Source organism: Pongo abelii, chromosome 18 (assembly GCF_028885655.2).
Source record: "Pongo abelii isolate AG06213 chromosome 18, NHGRI_mPonAbe1-v2.0_pri, whole genome shotgun sequence".
NCBI classification, from domain to species: domain Eukaryota; kingdom Metazoa; phylum Chordata; class Mammalia; order Primates; family Hominidae; genus Pongo; species Pongo abelii.
This window is the reverse complement of record NC_072003.2, coordinates 66,799,236-66,819,318: the sequence shown is the minus strand read 5'-3', so window position 1 is coordinate 66,819,318 and position 20,083 is coordinate 66,799,236. Positions and strand designations below refer to the sequence as shown.

General features: G+C 43.0%; 2 protein-coding genes across 6 annotated transcripts in view; one reads left to right on the top strand and one right to left on the bottom strand.

Moving 5' to 3' along the window:
• Positions 1 to 10,772, bottom strand: part of LRRC36 (leucine rich repeat containing 36) — a 57,731-nt gene extending 46,959 nt beyond the window's left edge. The window contains exon 1 of one of the 3 annotated variants that reach the window (XM_024233890.2): positions 10,655 to 10,772. In XM_024233890.2, the coding sequence (XP_024089658.1) occupies positions 10,655 to 10,724 (70 nt within the window). In that variant the 5' untranslated portion in view covers positions 10,725 to 10,772. The remainder of the gene's footprint in view (positions 1 to 10,654) is intronic. The other 2 variants (XM_054534950.1, XM_054534949.1) reach the window with 2 other exon arrangements.
• Positions 10,773 to 10,789: 17 nt separating this feature from the next.
• KCTD19 (potassium channel tetramerization domain containing 19) overlaps positions 10,790 to 20,083 on the top strand; it is a 37,459-nt gene continuing 28,165 nt past the window's right edge. For all 3 annotated transcript variants that reach the window (XM_054534945.1, XM_054534946.1, XM_002826535.5), the window contains exons 1-2: positions 10,790 to 10,882; positions 16,610 to 16,906. In XM_054534945.1, coding sequence (XP_054390920.1) covers positions 10,880 to 10,882; positions 16,610 to 16,906 — 300 coding nt within the window. In that variant the 5' untranslated portion in view covers positions 10,790 to 10,879. The remainder of the gene's footprint in view (positions 10,883 to 16,609; positions 16,907 to 20,083) is intronic.

The following is a 20,083-nucleotide window of genomic DNA, read 5'->3' as shown; positions in this document are numbered from 1 at the left end:
GATCACCTGAGGCCAAGAGTTCAAGACCAGACTGACCAACATGGCAAAACCCTGTCTTTACTAAAAATACAAAAAAATTAGCTGGGCATGGTGACACACGCCTGTAATCCCAGCTACTCAGAAGGCTGAGGCAAGAGAATCGCTTGGGCTGCAGTCGCGCCATTGCACTCCAGCCTGGGCAACAAGAGTCAAACTCCTCCTCAAAAAAAAAAAGAAAAAGAAAAGAAAGAAATAATAAAAATTAAAAGGTCATTTTTGAAATGAAGACCAAAGAATGAAAATAAGAGCACAAAAGAACAATAGAATAACTCCACTTCTGGGTATATATCCAAAAAAATTGAAAGCAAGGACCTGAACAGATATTTGTATACCATCATCCATAGCAGCATTATTCAAAATATCCAAAAGATGGAAACAACCCAAATGCCCATCAACAGATGAATGAATAAACAAAAATGTGGTATATCCATAAGAGGGACTATCACTCAGCCAAAAAAGGAATGACGGGCCTGGCATGGTGGCTCAAGTCTGTAATCCCAGCACTTTGGGAGGCCAAGGCAGGCAGATTATTTGAGGCCAGGAGTTTGAGACAAGCTTGGGCAACATAGTAGGACCCTGTCTCTACAAAAAGTAAAACAATTAGCTGGGTGTAGTGGCACAGCCCAGTAGTCCTAGCCACTTGGTAGGCTGAAGTGGGAAGATCACTTGAAACCACTAATTGCAGGCTACAGTGAGTCATGATGGCACCACTGCACTCCAACCTAGGCAACAAAGTAAGATTACCCTATTTCAAAAAAAAAAAAAAAAAAAAAAAAGTAGGCAAAAGAAAAACTGGATGCAGTGGCACATACCTGCAGTCTCAGCTACTGGGGAGGCTGAGACAGAAGGATTGCTTGAGCCCAGAAGTTCAAGTCCAGCCTGGGCAACATAGCAAGAACCTGTCTCTAAAAAGCAATAAAAATAAACCCCAAACCAGACACTCCACTAAACAAACATATGAAAAAAATGGTCAACATCATAAATCATTAGGAAATTACAAATTAAAATGAGATACCACTATAAGTTTGTTAGAATGGCCCAAATCTTAAAACTTTCACAATGCTAAATGTTGGTGAGGATGTGGGGCAAAAGGAACTCTCATTCATTGCTGGTGGGAATACAAAATGGTGAAGCCACCTGAGAAGACAACTTGGCAGTTTCTTGCAAAGCTAAACACAAGTAAATCCCTTGGTATTTACTCAAGGGAGTTGAAACTTTATGTCCACACCCAAACTTGCACATGAAGGTTTACAGCAGCTTTCTTCATAATTACCAAAACTCGGGAGCAACCAAGATGTCCTTCAATAGGTAAATGGATAAGCAAACAATGGTACATCCACAGAGTGGAATATTATTCAGCAATAAAAAGAAATGGGCTATCAACCATGGAAAGACATGGAGGAGCCTTAAATACATATTGCTAAGTGAAAGAAATCAGTTTGAAAGGTTACATACTATATGATTCCAAATATATGACATTCCGAAAAAGGCAACAATAAAAAGACCAGTGGTTGGGCCAGGTGCGGTGGCTCACACCTGTAATCCCAGCACTTTGGGAGACTGAGATGGGCGGATCACCTGAGGCTGGGGGTTTGAGACCAGCCTGACCAACATGGAGAAACCCTGTCTCTACTAAAAATACAAAATTAGCCGGGCATAGTGGCACATTCCCATAATCCCAGCTACTCGGGAGGCTGAGGCAGGAGAATCGCTTGAACCCGGGAGGCAGAGGCTGCAGTGAGCCAAGATCATGCCACTACATTCCAGCCTGGGCAACAACAGCGAAACTCCGCCTCAAAAAAAAAAAAAAAAAAAAAAAAAGATCAGTGGTTGTCTGTTGTGGGAAGTCAGGGACCCCAAATGGAGGGACCAGCTGAAGCCATGGCAGAAGAACATAAATTGTGAAGATTTCATGGACACTTATCACTTTCCCAATCAATACCCTTGTGATTTCCTATGCCAGTCTTTACTTTAATCTCTTAATCTCATCATCTTTGTAAACTGAGGAGGATGTATGTCGCCTCAGGACCCTGTGATGATTGCATTAACTGCACAAATTGTTTGTAGAGCATGTGTGTTTGAACAATATGAAATCTGGGCACCTTGAAAAAAGTACAGGATAACAGCAATGTTCAGGGAACAAGAGAGATAACCTTAAACTCTGACTGCTGGTGAGCCAGGTGGAACAGAGCCATATTTCTCTTCTTTCAAAAGCAAATAGGAGAAATATTGCTGAATTCTTTTTCTCAGCAAGGAACATCGCTGAGAAAGAGAATGTGTCCCCGAGGGGGGGCCTCTAAAATGGCCGCTTTGGGGGCAGATGTCTTTTACGGTCACAGCTGTGGGATGAAATAAGCCCCAGTCTCCCCTAGTGCTCCCAGGCTTATTAGGACGAGGAAATTCCTGCCTAATAAATTTTGGTCAGACCAGTTGTCTGCTCTCAAACCCTGTTTCCTGATAAGATGTTATCAGTGACAATGCGTGCCTGAAACTTCATTAGGAATTTTAATTTCACCCCTGTCCTGTGGTCCTGTGATCTCGCCCTGCCTCCATTTACCTTGTGATATCTTATTACCTTGTGAAGCATGTGATCTCTGTGACCCACACCCTATTCGTACACTCCCTCCCCTTTTGAAAATCACTAATAAAAACTTGCTGGTTTTATGGCTCAGGGGGCATCACAGAACCTGCTGACATGTGATGTCTTCCCTGGACACCCAGCTTTAAAATTTATCTCTTTTGTACTCTGTCCCTTTATTTCTCAGACCAGCCGACACTTAGGGAAAATAGAAAAGAACCTACGTGAAATATCGGGGGTGAATTTCACCTGATAGTTGTCAGGGGTTTGGGGTGAGGGAGGGATAAACAGATGGTGGGGCACAGGGGATTTTTAGGTTAGTAAAACTGTTATTATAATGGTGGACATGACTAGCCGGAAGTGCTGGCTCATGCCTGTAATCCCAGCACTTTGGGAGCTTGGGGCAGGTGGATAACCTGAGGTTAGGAGTTCGAGACCAGCCTGGCCAACCTGGTGAAACCCTGTCTCTACTAAAAATACAAAAATCAGCCAGGCATTGTGGCACATGCCTGCAGTCCCAGCTACTCGGGAGGCTGAGGCATGAGAATCACGTGAACCCAGGAGGCAGAGGTTGCAGTGAACCGAGATCGTGCCACTGCATTCCAGCCTGGGCAACAGAACAAGACTCTGCCTCAAAAAATAAAAAATAATGGTGGACGGCCAGGCGTGGTGGCTCACGCCTGTAATCCCAGCACTTTGGGAAGCCAAGGCGGGCGGATCACGAGGTCAGGAGATTGAGACCATGGTGAAACCCCGTCTCTACTAAAAATACAAAAAATTAGCCAGGCGCAGTGGCAGGCACCTGTAGTCCCACCTACTTGGGAGGCTGAGGCAGGAGAATGGCGTGAACCTGGGAGACAGAGCTTGCAGTGAGCCAAGATCCGCACCACTGCACTCCAGCCTGGGCAACAGAGCGAGACTCCATCTCAAAAAAAATAAATAAATAAATAAAATAATAATAATGGTGGATGTGACATAATTGTCAAAAACCATAGAACTGTACAACACAAAAAGTGAGCTTTAATGTAAACTATGGACTTTAGTTAATAATAGCATCAATATTGGTTCATAAATTGTAATATACCACAATAATGCAAGATATTAAAATTAAGGGAAACGGGGTGGGTGGGGAGAGGTACAAGGGAGGTAAGGGTATTTGAGAACTCTCTGTACTTTATGCCCAATTTCTCTGTAAACCTAAAACTGCTCTAAAAAATAAAGTCTATTAATTTTTTTAAAAAAGGAATGAAGTATTAATACATGCTAAAACACGAATGAATAATGAAAATACCATGCTAAGTCAAAGAAGCCAGACAGAAAAGGCTACATATTATATGATTCCAATGATATGAAATACCCAGAAGAGGCAAATCCACAGAGACAGAAAGCAGTTTAGTGGTTGCCAGGAGGCGGGGGTAGTGGGAAATGAGGTGTGACTGCCTAACGGATTGATGAAAATGTTCCGGAACTATATATAGATAGCGATGATGCTTGCACAACATTGTAAATGTACAAAATGACCCTGAATTGTATATTTTTTAAATGGGGCTGGGCGTGGTGGCTCATGCCTGTAATTCCAGCACTTTGGGAGGTGGAGGCAGGTGGATCACTTGAAGTCAGGAGTTCGAGACCAGCCTGGCAAACATGGTGAAACCCTGTCTCTACTAAAAACACAAAAATTAGCAGGCTATGGTGGCACGTGCCTGCAGTCCCACCTACTTGGGATGCTGAGGCAGGAGAATCGCTTGAACCTGGGATAGAGGTTGCAGTGAGCTGAGGTCGGGCCACTGCACTCCAGCCTGGGCAATAGGGCAAGATTCTTGTCTCTAAATAAATAAATAAATAAATACTAAAACGGTGAACTTTATAGTATGTGAATTATACCTTTTTAAAATGCACCCATCTCTACAAAAAAAGAAAAAATTAGCTGGGCATGGTGGTGCACACCTGTAGTCCCAGCTACTCAGTAGGCAGAGTCAAAAGGATTGCTTGAGCCCAGGAGGTTGGGGCTGCAGTGAGCCATGATCATGCCACTGCACTCCAGCTTGGGCAACAGAATAAGACCATGTTTTTTTTTTTTTTTTTTTTTTTTAAAGAAAATAAATAAATAAATAAATAAATTTTTTCTGACTTTGAGGGCAGTGTATTGGTAAGTCTGTGGTATGTAATGATCTAACACCCTGAGAGTCTGTTAACATGGGACAAAAGCTAAGGACAATTATGGTTTCCATCAATGACCCACAGCATTTCTCATGCCTTTCACTGCAGTCTATTTTGAAGAGCAGACATTTTAACATTTTAAGAAGGAATGTGAATTATTAAAATGATAAACTGCCACAAAGACAAACATTATTTAATGATTCACATGAATGCATGTCTTAAGAGGTTATGCATTTCATTTCAGTGTTTATAAAGAGTGAAGACAAATCAGAGAACAAATCAAACACTGCACAGCATAGATGCCAAGAACAAAAGAATGATCTTCCAATTTTATTTTATTTTATTTTATTTATTTTTTATTTTTTATTTTTTTGAGACAGAGTCTCGCTCTGTCGCCCAGGCTGGAGTGCAGTGGCATGATCTCAGCTCACTGCAAGCTCTGCCTCCCGGGTTCACGCCACTCTCCTGCCTCAGCCTCCCGAGTAGCTGGGACTACAGGCATCCGCCACTGTGCCCGGCTAATTTTTTGTATTTTTAATTTTGTATTTTTAGTAGAGACGTGGTCTCGATCTCCTGACCTCGTGATCCGCCCGCCTCGGCTTCCCAAAGTGCTGGGATTACAGGCGTGAGCCACCGCGCCTGGCTCCAATTTTAATTTACGGGTTACATAACCCCAATGGGCAAAAATTTGCTATTTGAAAACAACAAATCAAGTAGTCTCTCTAATGAAAACCATTTACAGCTCATTTGGAAATTGAATTAACAACCTTTAACAAAGCTTGTTTATAATGACAATGAATGTTTCTAATAAATAAAACTTTTTCTTTTTTTTTTTTTTTTTGAGATGGAGTCTCACTCTCTTTGCCCAGGCTGGAGTGCAATGGCGTGATCTTGGCTCACTGCAACCTCCGCCTTCGGGGTTCAAGTGATTCTCCTGCCTCAGCCTCCCAAGTAGCTGGGATTACAGGCATGTGCCACCACGCTCAGCTAATTTTTGTATTTTTAGTAGAGATGGGGTTTCACCATGCTGGCCAGGCTGTTCTCAAACTCCCAACCTCAGATGATCCACTCCCCTCGGCTTCCCAAAGTGCTGGGATTACAGGCGTGAGCCACCACACCCAGCCATAAAACTTTTTTAAAAAGAACTCAGGAGTCAACTTGAAAGATCACCTATTAACTAAAGTTAGGATAAACTGAACACCAATTATGGTAAGAACTATAATGGATTAAAACATTAAAACATACATTGAAATATATTGCTATGGTTTGAATGTCCCCTCCAAAACTCATGATGAAATGTATTAATTTATTCAGAGACAGGGTCTTGCTCTGTCAACCAGGCTGGAGTGCAGTGGCACTATCATAGTGCACTGCAGCCTAAAACTCCTGGGGTCAGAGGATCCTTCCACTTCAGCCTCCTGAGTAGCTGGGAATACAGGTACACCCACCAACACCCAGTTAATTTTTAAATTTTTTGTAGAGACAGGATCTTGCTATGTTGCCCAGGCTGGTCTCAAATACCTGGCCTCATCCTCCTCCCCGGCCTTCCAAAGTGCGTAAGCCGCCATGCCCAGCTTTCATGTTGAAACGTAATTGCCAATGTAACAGCACTGGGAGGTGGGGCCTCTAAGAGGTGATTAGGTCAACAGTGGCTTCATGCTGTTATCATGGAGTTAGTTAACATGGGAGTTAGTTATCCTAATAAAGGAATTAGTTCAGTCTTCTCTCTCTCTCTCTCTGTCTTTCTCTGTCACATCTCACACATGCACCTTCTGCCCTTCCACCATGGAATGACCCTCACCAGATGCTGGCACCATGCTCTTGGACTTCCCAGCCTCCAGAACCAGGAGCCAAATCAACTTCTGTTCTTGATAAATTACCTAGTCTATGGTATTCTGTTATGACAAGAGAAAAGAGACTAAGATATTTATTTATTTATTTATTTATTTATTTATTTATTTAGACTGAGTCTCAAGTCTTTCGTCCAGGCTGGAGTGTAGTGGTGCGATCTCAGCTCACTGCAACCTCTGCTTCCCAGGCTCAAGTGATTTTCCTGCCTCAGCCTCCTGAGTAGCTGGGATTATAGGCACCTGCCACCATGCCGGGCTAAATTTTTTTTGTATTTTTAGTACAGACGAGGTTTCACCATGTTGGCCAGAATGGTCTTGAACTCCTGACTTCAGGTGATCCATCTGCCTTGGCCTCCCAAAGTGCTGGGATTACAGGCGTGAAACACCATGCCCAGCCCTAAGACATATATTTAAATTGATGAATTTATAATGATACTGAGAAAGCAAAACAGTCCTCACTAGTCACCTTTGGAGAATGCTAAGAAAATAACTCATCATTCTGAAAGCTGGCATATAAGGTGAAAAAAAATCAAGCTTTTATGCTGCCTTTCCTATACAAACTGTACCTCAGGATAAGCAAACAGTTGACGTGAGGGAATTTCTCTTTATAGAAGTATTACAGTTAATGAAGAAAAATGAAAGAAATAGACAATTACCATTTTGCAATCCCTGATGAATTAACTTAGGTAATCATATTCAGTGGCTGATATCACGAAAAGAAAGAACACTAGGCACCATATACTTCCTAACATAAACTTACACCATTACCTATGAAATCGTCTTGCGAAAAAAAAAAAAAATCCAACCTGAATCTGATTAAGCCTCATCTAACTACCAATTCATAGGAAGTACAGGGAACACGGGAAAATGTTAAACATTTTAGGAATGCAATGAGCAAAATTCAGGTTATAGTAAACTCTTCCGAAGCCAGTTTCTTCAAAAACAATTGAAAATTTGAGGGGAAAAAAAGGGGGAGCCTACAGATCAAATAAGACTTAAGACATATTTCAACCAATTGCAATATATGGACCATATATGGATTCTTATTTATTTTATTTTTTAGATGGAGACTTGCTCTGCCACCCAGGCTAGAGTGCAGTGGTGCGATCTCAGCTCACTACAACCTCCGTCTCCCGGGTTCAAGCGATTCTCCTGCCTCAGCCTCCCAAGTAGTTGGGATTACAGGTGTGAGCCACCATGTCTGGCTAATTTTTGTATTTTTAATAGAGACGGGGTTTCACCATGTTGGCCAGGCTAGTCTTGAACTCCTGGCCTCAAGTGATCCACCCACCTTGGCCTTCCAAAGTGCTGGGATTACAGGCATGAGCCAATGCACCCGGCCATGGATTCTAATTTTAAAAAATTATAGGACAACTGGGGAAATAAGAACACTAGTTAGATATTTCATGATATCAAGAAATTACTGTTCACTTTGGGAGGCTGAGTCACTTGAGGTCAGGAGTTCAAGAGTAGCCTGGCTAGCATGGTGAAACCCTGTCTCTACTAAAAATACAAAAAAATTAGCCAGGCATGGTGGCACACGCCTGAAATCCCAGCTACTCAGGAAGCTGAGGCAGGAGAATTGCTTGAACCCCGGAGGCGGAGGTTGCAGTGAGCTGAGATCATGCCACTGCACTTCAGCCTGGGCAACAGAGCCAGATTCCATCTCAAAAACAAAACAAAACCAAAAAAAGAAATTACTGTTAAATTTTTTAGGTTGCATATGTGTTTTTTTTTTTAAGTGATCTTAGCTTTTAAAAATACATACTGGCCAGGTGCTGTGGCTTGCGCTTATAATCCCAGCTCTTAGGGAGGCTGAGGTGGGCAGATCATTTGAGGTCAGGAGTTCAAGACCAGCCTGGCCAACATGGCAAAACCCTGTCGCTACTGAAAATACAAAATTAGCCAGGCGTGGTGGCGGGTGCCTGTAGTCCCAGCTACTTGGGAGGCTGAGGCAGAAGAATCACTTGAAATGGGGAGGCGGAGATTACAGTGAGCCAAGATCATGCCACTGCCCTCCAGCCTGGGTGACAGAGCAAAACTCTATCTGAAAAATAATAAAAATAATAAATAAATAAAATACATACTGAAATATTTATGGAGGAAATCATATACTTGGAATTTGCTTCAAAATAGTCAGTGTTGGGGGTAGGTGAGGTATACGTGAAAGAAGCTTGGCCAAGAATTGATGATAACTGTTGAGGTAGGCTAATGAAGTTCATTATTCTGTTATCTCTACTCTTGTACATATTTGAAAATTGCCATAATATAAAATTATAAAATAAGTGATAAGTGCTTATATATGTAGAGAATATTTCTGGAAAACTATCCAAGATACTGGTAACAGTAATTGCCTTTAGAAGGGGAACTAGGCCTATGAGACGGGGATGGGGGAGTCAAGACTTTCTTCTCACTGTACAATTTTTATTTTATTTTATTTATTTATTTTTTTTTTGAGACAGAGTCTCGCTCTCTAGCCCAGGCTGGAGTGCAGTGGCGCGATCTCGGCTCACTGCAAGCTCCGCCTCCTGGGTTCACGCCATTCTCCTGCCTTATCCTCCCGAGTAGCTGGGACTACAGGCGCCCGCCACCACGCCCTGTTAATTTTTTTTGTATTTTTAGTAGAGACGGGGTTTCACACTGTGTTAGCCAGGATGGTCTCGATCTCCTGACCTCGTGATCCGCCCGCCTCGGCCTCCCAAAGTGCTGGGATTACAGGCGTGAGCCACCGCGCCTGGCCCTCACTGTACAATTATTACCCACAGAATAAATTAATTGAATTATTTTAACAGTCAAAATGAGTAAATATTACATATTTTCCCCTCTCTACCAAATTAATCATTAGACTACCGACATGCTCTAGTATATCCTTCCTGTTCTGTTCTTGACTGCACATCATACGCTTCAGCTACCATCTATTTCTGCAGTCTCTTTTACAGCTAAAATTTTCAGCAGAAGTTCTTTCTTTCACTGTCTCTTCCCCTCAAATATCATTCCCTTTTTCATCCCACTCCAATCTGGTTTCCCTCCTCCCCACCCTCCCAAAACTCCCTCTGTCAAGGTCACCAGTAAGTTCCATGTTGCTAAATCTAACAGACACTGCATTTAAGTTGCTCAGCCTGTCAATAGCATTTGACATAGTTGGCCATTGCTCGCTCGATACACTACCCCTTCTCAAATTCCAAGATACCACATTCTTCCTCTATACAACCTCTAAACACTCAAATATTCCAAGGTTGAGTCTTAAGCTTTCTTTCACTTCTCCATCGACGTTCTCTCCTTAGCTGAGTTCATCCACTCCCGTAGGTTTAAATACCACCTATCGCTAATGTCTCCAAAATTTGCATCTCTAACCCTGACCTCTCCTCTGAGGTCCAGACCCATATATCCAACTGCCTACTAGGTACCTTACACTTGGATGTCTAATAGGCATTTTATTATTTATTTATTTTATTTATTTATTTTTTGAGATGGAGTCTCGCTCTGTCGCCCAGGCTGCAGTGCAGTGGTGCGATCTCGGCTCACTGCAACCTCCGCCTCCCGGGTTCAAGCAATTCTCCTGCGTCAGCCTCCCAAGTAGCTGGGATTATAGACTTGAACCACCACGCCCGGCTAATTTTTGTATTTTAGTAGAGACGGGGTTTCACCATGTTGGCCACGCTCAGGTGATCCACCCGCCTCCGCCTCCCAAACTGCTGGGATTATAGCGGTCAGCCACCGCCCCCCGCAGTTCTGTCACCTGCGGCAGGGTCCCCTGTTACCCTTGTTTCTCCTTCCCTACTTCACACTACCCTCTTCTCTCTCAATTCCTCGGGCTCTGACCCACACCCTCCCGTTACTTCAGTTCCTCCGCCTCCACCTCCCTCTAACCTTCTGCCTCATGTTATCCCCCCGCCCCCCAGCCTCAGGTACCGCTTCTCTGTGGTTCCCTCGCCTCTATCTCAGGTTCCCCGGCTTCCACCTCAGTTTTCTTTCCACAGCTTCTGACCCTGCGTTCCCGGTCCACATCCTCCCGGCCAGACCCTACCCGGCTGCTCCAGCGTCAGCGCCCCCAGGCGGCGGATGCCTTCCTCGTCCAGTTCCCACTGCTCCGCCATCCCCGCCCGCCGCTCACCTGCCGCCCCCCGCGAGACCACCCGGCGCACGCCAGGCCCCGCCCACTTCCCCGCCCCTCGCGCGCGCGCCGCCGCGACCCCGGGAGCCGTTATGGGCCGGGTCAGAAGCCCGCCCGCCAGCTGCTGGAGCCGCGACCATGGTACGGAACCCGCCCTGGCGGGGGCGCCAAAAGCACCACAGCGGCGAATGGGGGCCGCTGTGGCCAAGGATTGGGGCTAAGTGGTTCGAGACCTGGCTCTGGGGCATGGGGGAGAGCGAGGGGCCCCCAGCTGGGAAGGATTTGGGGGGCTGGCTCTGAGGAGTTAGAATAACGCTCTGTCTTGAGGGATGAAGTGTTCTGGCTCTGAGGATGTGGGGGACTCCGGTTCTGAGGGCTGGGCGTGTGCCCCTTTGACGGGGTGGTCTTCATATCTCAGCGCTGGGGGATGCTGACTCTGGGGCAAGGCGAGGGTGTGTGTGAAGGGGGGATCCAAATCTGAAGGATTGGAGCGTGGGGACAGACTCTAAGGCATGATGGGGAGCTCCAGATCTGAAAGGTTGGGAATCCTGGCCCTGAGGAGTTGGGGTCCTGTCTTTAGAGCATGAGGAAGTTCTAGCTCTGGAAATTGACTTGGACGGGCTGGGCACGGTGTCTCACGCCTGTAATCCCAGCACTTTGGGAGCCCGAGGTGGGCGGATCACCTGAGGTCAGGAGTTCAAGACCAGCCTGGCCAACATGGTGAAACCCCATCTCTACTAAAAATACAAAAATTAGCCGGGTGTGGTGGCACGGCCTGTAGTCCCAGCTACTCGGGAGGCTGAGGCAGGAGAATCGCTTGAACCCGGGAGGTGGAGGTTGCAGTGAACCGAGATTGCACCACTGCACTCCAGCCTGGGCGACCTGAGTGACAGAGCCAGACCTTGTCTCAAAAAAAAAAAAAAAAAGGTAAGAAATTTACTTGGACGGAGCTTCTTTGGGGGAGAAAGATCAGCGTGAGAAAGAGAGAAGCTCTTTGTAATGGGGTGGGGATGACTGCTTTAGGGCTACCCTGTTTCCTGAAGTCAGTCTGGCAAGAAGCCTTTTGTCTTTCAAGCACCACAGGTCCCCCTAAGCTTGCCTGTGACTGAGGGCTGTCCCCAGGCTGGGATAGCTCTGCACTAACCAGCCCCTGAGCAGTCTTTGGGAAAGAACAGCCGCATCCCTAACCCCTACCCTCACTCCAGCAGGCACTTAAGAGCCCACCTGTGTATGGGACATGTATGTAAGAAGGAGCCAGGACCCTCTTGTCACACCCTATCCTTAACAAGAAAAGAAGATGGGCCGGGCGCGGTGGCTCACGCCTGTAATCCCAGCACTTTGGGAGGCCGAGGCAGGTGGATCATGAGGTCAGGAGATCGAGACCATCCTGGCTAACACAGTGAAACCCCATCTCTACTAAAAATACAAAAAAAAAAAAAAAAAAAAAAGCCGGGCGTGGTGGCGGGCGCCTATAGTCCCAGCTACTCGGGAGGCTGAGGCAGGAGAATGGCATGAACCCGGGAGGTGGAGCTTGCAGTGAGCCAAGATCGTGCCACTGCACTCCAGCCTGGGCTACAGAGCGAGACTCCGTCTCAAAAAAAAAAAAAAAAAAAAAAGAAAGAAAGAAAAGAAAAGAGGAACTGAGACCAGAACTGGGGCTCACCTTCGAGAAGTAGGTTTTCTTTGGCATCCAACATCTGCACACTCTGAGCACCCCCATTGAGCTCTCAGCCACCTTTAAGGAGAACAGAAAGCAGAATCAAGAGTCCTTTCTTGCATATTTATGCTTTCTGGTCTATGTGAGACCCTTAGTCACTCCATTTGTCACATTCAGCCTTTGCCTGAACATGAACTTGTAGAAAGGCTTTCAGAAGGACTGGGACTTAGAATCCTAGGTTAGCTCATTAGATTGATTTTTCTGGCTCCGCTTCTGTCAGTTATGCAATCATTTCACAATTTGTCATATTTCTGTTATTACCCCCTTTAACTCTTCTAGTCTCAAATGTGGCATATATAATTGCTCTTCTTTGTCTGAATATTGCTGTGGGAGAGATGGACCCCATCCCATTCTTTCTTGCATGCATTTATTTTCCTTCCTCAGCTGTCAGAATGGGAAATGCAGGTTCTTTCTGGAGCAGGGAGCTTTTCCTTTATTAAGTAATCACCTCTTACTTTAACACTCTTTTTCCCCCACGAACGTCTTAATGCAATTTTATAAACATTCAGAAAGATTGAAAGAATTGTACAGTGAGCACCATATATTCACCACCTGCATTCTACAATCAACATTTTGCTCATATTTGTTTTATCACATGTCCATCTAGCAATCCTATCTATCCATCAATCTGTCTTTTTTTAATTCATCTCAAATTGCAGATATCAGTACATTGCAGTCCAATCACTTCAGCCTGCATAATTTTTAATTAGAATTCGATATTGTTTTATGGTTCTTTTTAGGTAAAATTCTATATGCTATTTACTACCATTTAAAAAATCTTTTTACAAGGGTAGTGCCCTTTATTTTAAAATTTGATATGGATGGTTTGTATGTTTGATGGCTCTTTACTTTTCCATCGTATTGATAAACTAGGTCATCTTGAAGCAAAGAAGATAATTCACTTATAAATAGATGACCTTAAACTTTTTTTTCAACAACCTCTTGTCCAACAGATGTACAGATGACCTTAAACTTTTAACAATGAGCTGAGGAAGGTTAGTGACCTTGCTGCCTTTGTATATATGAAAAGGTATCTATAGCATTCATCCTCCAGTAATGTAATGTCTCTGCAGGTAAGATCCCAAGAGAGTTCTGCATGTGCTCCATGGAATGGACAGTACCTCATCTTTTTTTTTTTTTTACAGATCTATTGAGATATAATTCACATACCATACAATTCACACATTTTAATGTGTACAATTCAGTGAGTTTTAGTATGTTCAGAGTTGCTCAACTATCATCACAATCAATTTTAGAACATTTTCACCATCCCCAAAAGAAATCCCATACTCATTAGTAGTCACACCCCATCTCCCCATAGCCTCTCCAGCCCTAGGCAACCACTAATCTATTTTCTATCTCTAGAAATTTGCCTTGTCCGCACATTGCGTGTGGATGGAATCATATGTGATTTTTTGTTTGGCTTCTTTCCCTTGGCATAATGTTGCGAGTTTCATCCATGTTGTTATCATGTATCAGTACTTCATTCCTTTTTATTTTTTATTTTTTTTAGAGACGTGCCTCACTCTGACGCCCAGGCTGGAGTGCAATGGCACGATCACAGCTCACTGCAGCCTCAAACTCCTGGGCTCAAGCGAATCTCCTGCCTCAGCCTCCCAAAATGCTGGGATTACAAGCACAAGCCACCATGTTCATCCCATTCCTTCTTATTGACAAACAATATTCCATTGTATGGATATACTACATTTTGTTTACTCATCTGTCAGTTGATGGACATTAGGTTTATTCCTACCTTTTGGCTATTATGTTCTATGAACATTAGTCTAGAAATTTTGGTGTGGACATATGTCTTTATTTCTCTTAAGTGTACATCTAGGAGTGGAATTGCTGGCTCATAGTAGAATAACTCCATGCTTTACATTTTCAGGACCCACCAAACTGTTTTCCAAAGTGCCTGCACCATTTTACACCTCCACCAGCAGTGCATGGGGGTTCTGGTTTCTTTGTCGACACTTGTTATTACCTATTGTTTTCATTCTAGCCATACTAATGGGTGTGAAGTAGTATTCTGTTGCGGGTTTTGATTTGCATTTCTGTGATGACTAAGGATGTTGAGCATCTTTTTTCATTCTGTTGGTCATTTGTATATATTCTTTGGAGAAATGTCTATTTAGATGCTTTGCCAATTTTTAAATTTGGTTGTCTTTTTATTATTGAGTTTGAGTTCTTTATATATTCTAAAAACAAGTTCTTTATCACACAAATGATTTGCAAATATATTGTTCCATTCTGTGAGTTATCTTTTCACCTTCTTGATGGTGCCCTCTAAAGCACAAAGGTTTTTAAATTTTGATTAAGTTCCATTTATCTATTTTTTTGGTCACTTTTGCTTTTAGTGTCACATCTAAGAAAGTTTTGCCTACTCCAAAGTCATGAAGATTTTCTATTTTCTTCTAAAGATTTTATGGTTTTAGGCTGCACGCAGTGGCTCACGCCTGTAATCCCAGCACTTTGGGAGGCCGAGGCGGGTGGATCACGAGGTCAGGAGATCGAGACCATCCTGCCTAACACAGTGAAACCCCATCTCTACTAAAAATACAAAAAATTAGCTGGGCGTGGTGGCGGGTGCCTGTAGTCCCAGCTACTCAGGAGGCTGAGGTAGGAGAACGGAGTGAACCCGGGAGGCGGAGTTTGCAGTGAGCCGAGATCGTACCACTGCACTACAGCCTGGGTGATAGAGCGAGATTCCGTCTCAAAAAAAAAAAAAAAAAGATTTTATAGTTTTAGGTCTATGTTTCACTTGGAGCTAATTTTTGTGTATGGGTTGAGGTAGGGGTCCAACTTTATTATTATTGTTATTATTATCTTTTATGCATATGGATGGGCGGTTGTCTCAGCACCATTTTTTATAAGGACTATTCTTTGTCCATTGAATCATCTTGGATTGCTTATCAAAATTCAATGGATCATAAATGTAAGGGTTTTATTCTGTACTCTCAATTCTATTCCACTTATCTTTATATTTATCCTTATGCCGGTAGCACACTGTCTTGATCTAGCTTTGTAATAAGTTTTAAAAGTGTGGGATGTGAGGGTGATCTGGCTGCGACATCTGTCACTCCATTGATTGCCAGGGTTGATTTGGCTGATCTGGCTGGCTAGGCGGGTGTCCCCTTCTTCCCTCAACGCTCCACATGCGTCCCTCCTGAAGCTACGTGCTCAGTCAAAGAGGACGACCATCCCCAATAAAGGAGGACCAGTCTTCAGTCAAGGGTATACAAGTATCTGCTCTTCCTAGCTAGAACCTCCAAACAAGTTCTCAAGGTCCGTTGTAGGAGAACATAGGGTAGTCAAGCTTCCAAGACTTCAGACACATCCTAATGAGGCACTGCATGTGGCAGTCTGCCTTTAAAAAAAAAAAGTGGGAAATGTGACTTCTTAAACGTTGTTCTTCTTTTTTCAAGACTGTTTTAGCTATTCTGGACCCCTTGTATTTTCATATGAATTTTAGCATCAGCTTTTCAATTTTTGCAAAAAGTCAGGATTTTCACAGAGATTGTGTTGAACTTGTGAATCAATTGGGAGACTATTGCCATCTTAACGATATTAAATCTTCCAATCCATGAGCATGAGATATTTTTTCATTTATTTAGGTCTTTTAAATTTTCAACAATGTTTTGAAGTTTTCAGTGCACATGTATTTCATTCTTTTGTTAAATTTATTCCTAAGTATGTTATTTTTGATGCTACTGTAAATGGAATTGAATTGTTTTCTTAATTTCACTTTCAGATTGTTCATTGCTAAAGTATAAAAATACAACATTTTAAAATATTGCTCTGCATCTTTCAACCTTGTTGGGCTCATTTTGTTTGTTTGTTTTTTCTTTTTGAGACAGGATTTTGCTCTGTTAGGCCAGAGTACAGTGGCACAATCATAGCTCACTGCAACCTCAAACTCCTGGTCTCAAGCCACCTTCCCACCTCAGGCTCCCAAAGTGCTTGGATTACAGGTGTGAACCACCATGCCTGGCCTGGACTTATTTCTAATAGTTTTCTGGTGAATTCCTTAGGATTTTTTATATACAAGATCATGTCATCAGCAAACAGAGATAGTTTATTTCTACCTTTTCAATCTGGATGCCTTTTTATTTCTTTTTCTTGCGTAGATCTCTTTTTCATTCCCCCTTTAGGAGGAGTCTGGCATGTCTCATGAATCAGCAGAGGACTTGTTTCATTTCAACGTAGGGGGCTGGCATTTCTCAGTTCCCAGAAGCAAACTCTCTCAGTTTCCAGACTCCCTGCTGTGGAAAGAGGCTTCAGCCTTGACCTCTTCAGAAAGCCAGAGGCTATTTATCGACAGAGATGGTTCCACATTTAGGCACGTGCACTATTACCTCTACACCTCCAAACTCTCCTTCTCCAGTTGTGCAGAACTGAACTTGCTGTATGAGCAAGCATTGGGTTTGCAGCTGATGCCTTTGCTGCAGGTAAGATGCTCTTGTTTTCTGGGAGTGGTGGATCAGTAACATGGATTTACATCACTAAATATTGTTTCCTGTTATATATTGGTTGCTGAGAGGACTCTCTTAATGGGCAAATGTAGTAAGTGTGTTAAAGTAATAAATAATTTCCTCATTAGTATAGGGGTGAGTAAGAAGGAAAAAAAAGTAATAAACAATACACTGAAATTACCTGCTTTTGTTTTTTCGAGACAGGGTGTCTGTTGTAATCACAGCTCACTGCAGCCTCCACCTCCCAAGCCCAAAGGATCTTCCCACCTCCCACCTCAGTCCCTTGGAGTAGCTGGGAACACAAGTGCATGCCACCATGCCCGGCCAATCCTTTCCATGTTGCCCAGATTGGTCTTGAACTCCTGGGCTCAAGTTATCCCCTCTAATTGGCCTCCCTAAGTGCTCCCTCGGTCTCCCTAAGAGCTGGGATTACAGGCATGAGCCACCACACCCAGCCTACATGTTCTTAATAATGATTTCATCCCAACTGTGCTTTAGTTAGACTAGCAGCCACCATGGACCCAGAATGGGATTTACTATCCACTGAGAGGGTGCCCCTGGCTCTTGAAAATCCTATATTAAGCTACTTCTTGTTTTTGTTTTTTGAATCTTAAAAGGAGAACACTTTAGACATTTTAGGATTTGCTATGTACATCATGTCTGAGATTTAAAATCTAAAAGATTTATCAAGAATATCACCTCTCATTGTGCCTGTTAGGTACACAACATGCATTTATACCAAAGCAAAAAGTTCTAATCTTGGGCCAAATGTCAAGAGAGAGAAAAAAAAAAAAACACGTTCTGCAAAATCTTTCCTTTACCATCACTTCTTTGTCTTCCAAGAAACTTTATTATTATTACTATTACTATTATTATTATTATAAGAGCTTTAAATACCTTTACTTATAAACCATTAAAGTACTGCCAAAAAACATTACCTTTCTTTCCTAATTTTTCTCCAAGCCACAGAAATCATTTTTGTGGCTGATCTTAAGTAGTTTATTCAGTAGTTTTTGAACAATTCTTTTTAACCTGGAAGAACTAAATATTACAACTGGGAAGGACCATTGAACTTCCTCCGTATTAATCCCACCATGTGTACAAGGTGTTTATTCCATCTCTATCAGCACTAACCCAACAAGCTGCAGTGTAGCTCAGTGTACCACCAACTGTGCCTCAACACTTTTTAGAAGAAAATTGAGATAGACCATGCGTATCTGGGCCATAGAGGAATGAGAACATTTCATAGTGCATGTTTTTATGGATGCTTACTAAATAATTCAGTGTTTTCTCTTAAAAGTCATTCTATATTTGGAAATCAGAAATTCTCTTTTTTTTTTTCTTTGAGATGGAATTTCGCTCTTGTCACCCAGGCTGGAGTGCAATGGCGCCATCTCGGCTCACTGCAACCTCCGCATCCCAGGTTCAAGTGATTCTCCTGCCTCAGCCTCCTGAGTAGCTGAGATTACAGGCACCCACCACCACACCCGGCTAATTTTTGTATTTTTAGTAGAGACGGGGTTTCACCATGTTGGCCAGACTGGTCTCGAACTCCTGACCCCAGGTGATCCACCGCCTCAGCCTCCCAAAGTGCTGGGATTATAAGCGTAAGCCACCGCACCTGGCCTAAAAATTCTTAATATACTACCAGGCAAGTTGTTGTATTTTTTTTTTCTTTTTCAAGCTACCTTCTTGAATTTAATTTTTTTTTCAACTGCCCCAGGAATGGAGTCCTAGAATTGTTTACAAGTGGCTTCAAAACCACTTAAATGGCCTGTCATGACAGGATTGCTGATGACTCTACGCCAAAGCATCATTTTGAGGTAGAAGGGAGGGAGTAACTTGCTTGTTGCAGAAAATCAGAGATCAAGGCAATTTTTTAAGAACATTTTAAAGAATACAAGCCTATTGTACAGTGTATTAAGCCCTTTAAACCGTTTGCTGTCCTCACTTTCCAAATTGAAACAAAATATATCAAGGAAGCAGCTTCTTTTTTTTTTTTTTTTTTTTTTTTTGAGATGGAGTCTTGCTCTGTCCCAGGCTGGAGTGTAGTGGCGCTATCTCAGCTCACTGCAACCTCCGCCTCCTGAGTTCAAACAATTCTCCTTCCTCAGCCTTCAAGTAGTGGGATTACAGGCTTGCGCCACCACGCCTGGCTAATTTTTGTGTTTTTAGTAGAGACAGGGTTTTACCATGTTGGCCAGGCTAGTCTTGAACTCCTGAGCTCAAGTGATCCGCCTGCCTTGGCCTCCCAAAGTGCTGGGATTACAGGCATGAGCCACCGCGCCCAGCCACAAGCAGCTTCTAAATGGGAGGCTGCGCCTCAGAAGCCAATGGGTTCCACGTTGTGTGAGGAGTAGAAGTATTTGAAGAATCATGTGGATCTGCCTCCCTAAAAAAGACTGTAAAACAAGTGCTTACACTTTGGAAATGGTGTTGTCAAAGAAATAAACATTTGAGTTGGCCCAAGTGAAATGGTGTTTATTTCTTGAGGCAGAGTGTAAATACAGCTGGGAACCAACAGTCACCTCAAGCTAATCAACAGCTTCACACAATTCCACCACTTTCCCACTGCTAAGGCCTATCAGATACTCAGATTTTTTTACTAAATGAGCAAACACTTTGCTTGGAGAAATTGGAGTTTGCCAATTCTTAGTCTTTAGACCCTACTCAGGCAGCCCAACTTAATGCATTCACCCAGTATTTATGAAGAGCATTCTTGGTTCCAGGCATTATTCCTGTGTGCTTTGGGGAAAACATAGGATGATCCAATAAAAATATAATGTGAGCGATGTATGTGAGCCACTTATGTAATTTTATATTTTCTATGGCCGCATCTAAAACAGTAAAAAGAAACAGATGACATCAATTTAATAATATATTATTATACTCAAAATATTAACTATATATTCAAGGTATTATTCAATATATTCAGAGTGTTATTTCAACATATAATCAATATTTAGAAATTGAGAAATTTTACATTCTTTGTACCGTGTTCAAAATCCGTTGTTTTATACTTACAGCACATCTCAGATTCAGACTGTCACATTTCTTTTTTTTTTTTTTTCTTTTTTGAGAGAGAGTCTTACTCTGTCGCCCAGGTGAGAGTGCAGCGGCGCTATCTCGGCTCACTGCAACCCCCGTTTCCTG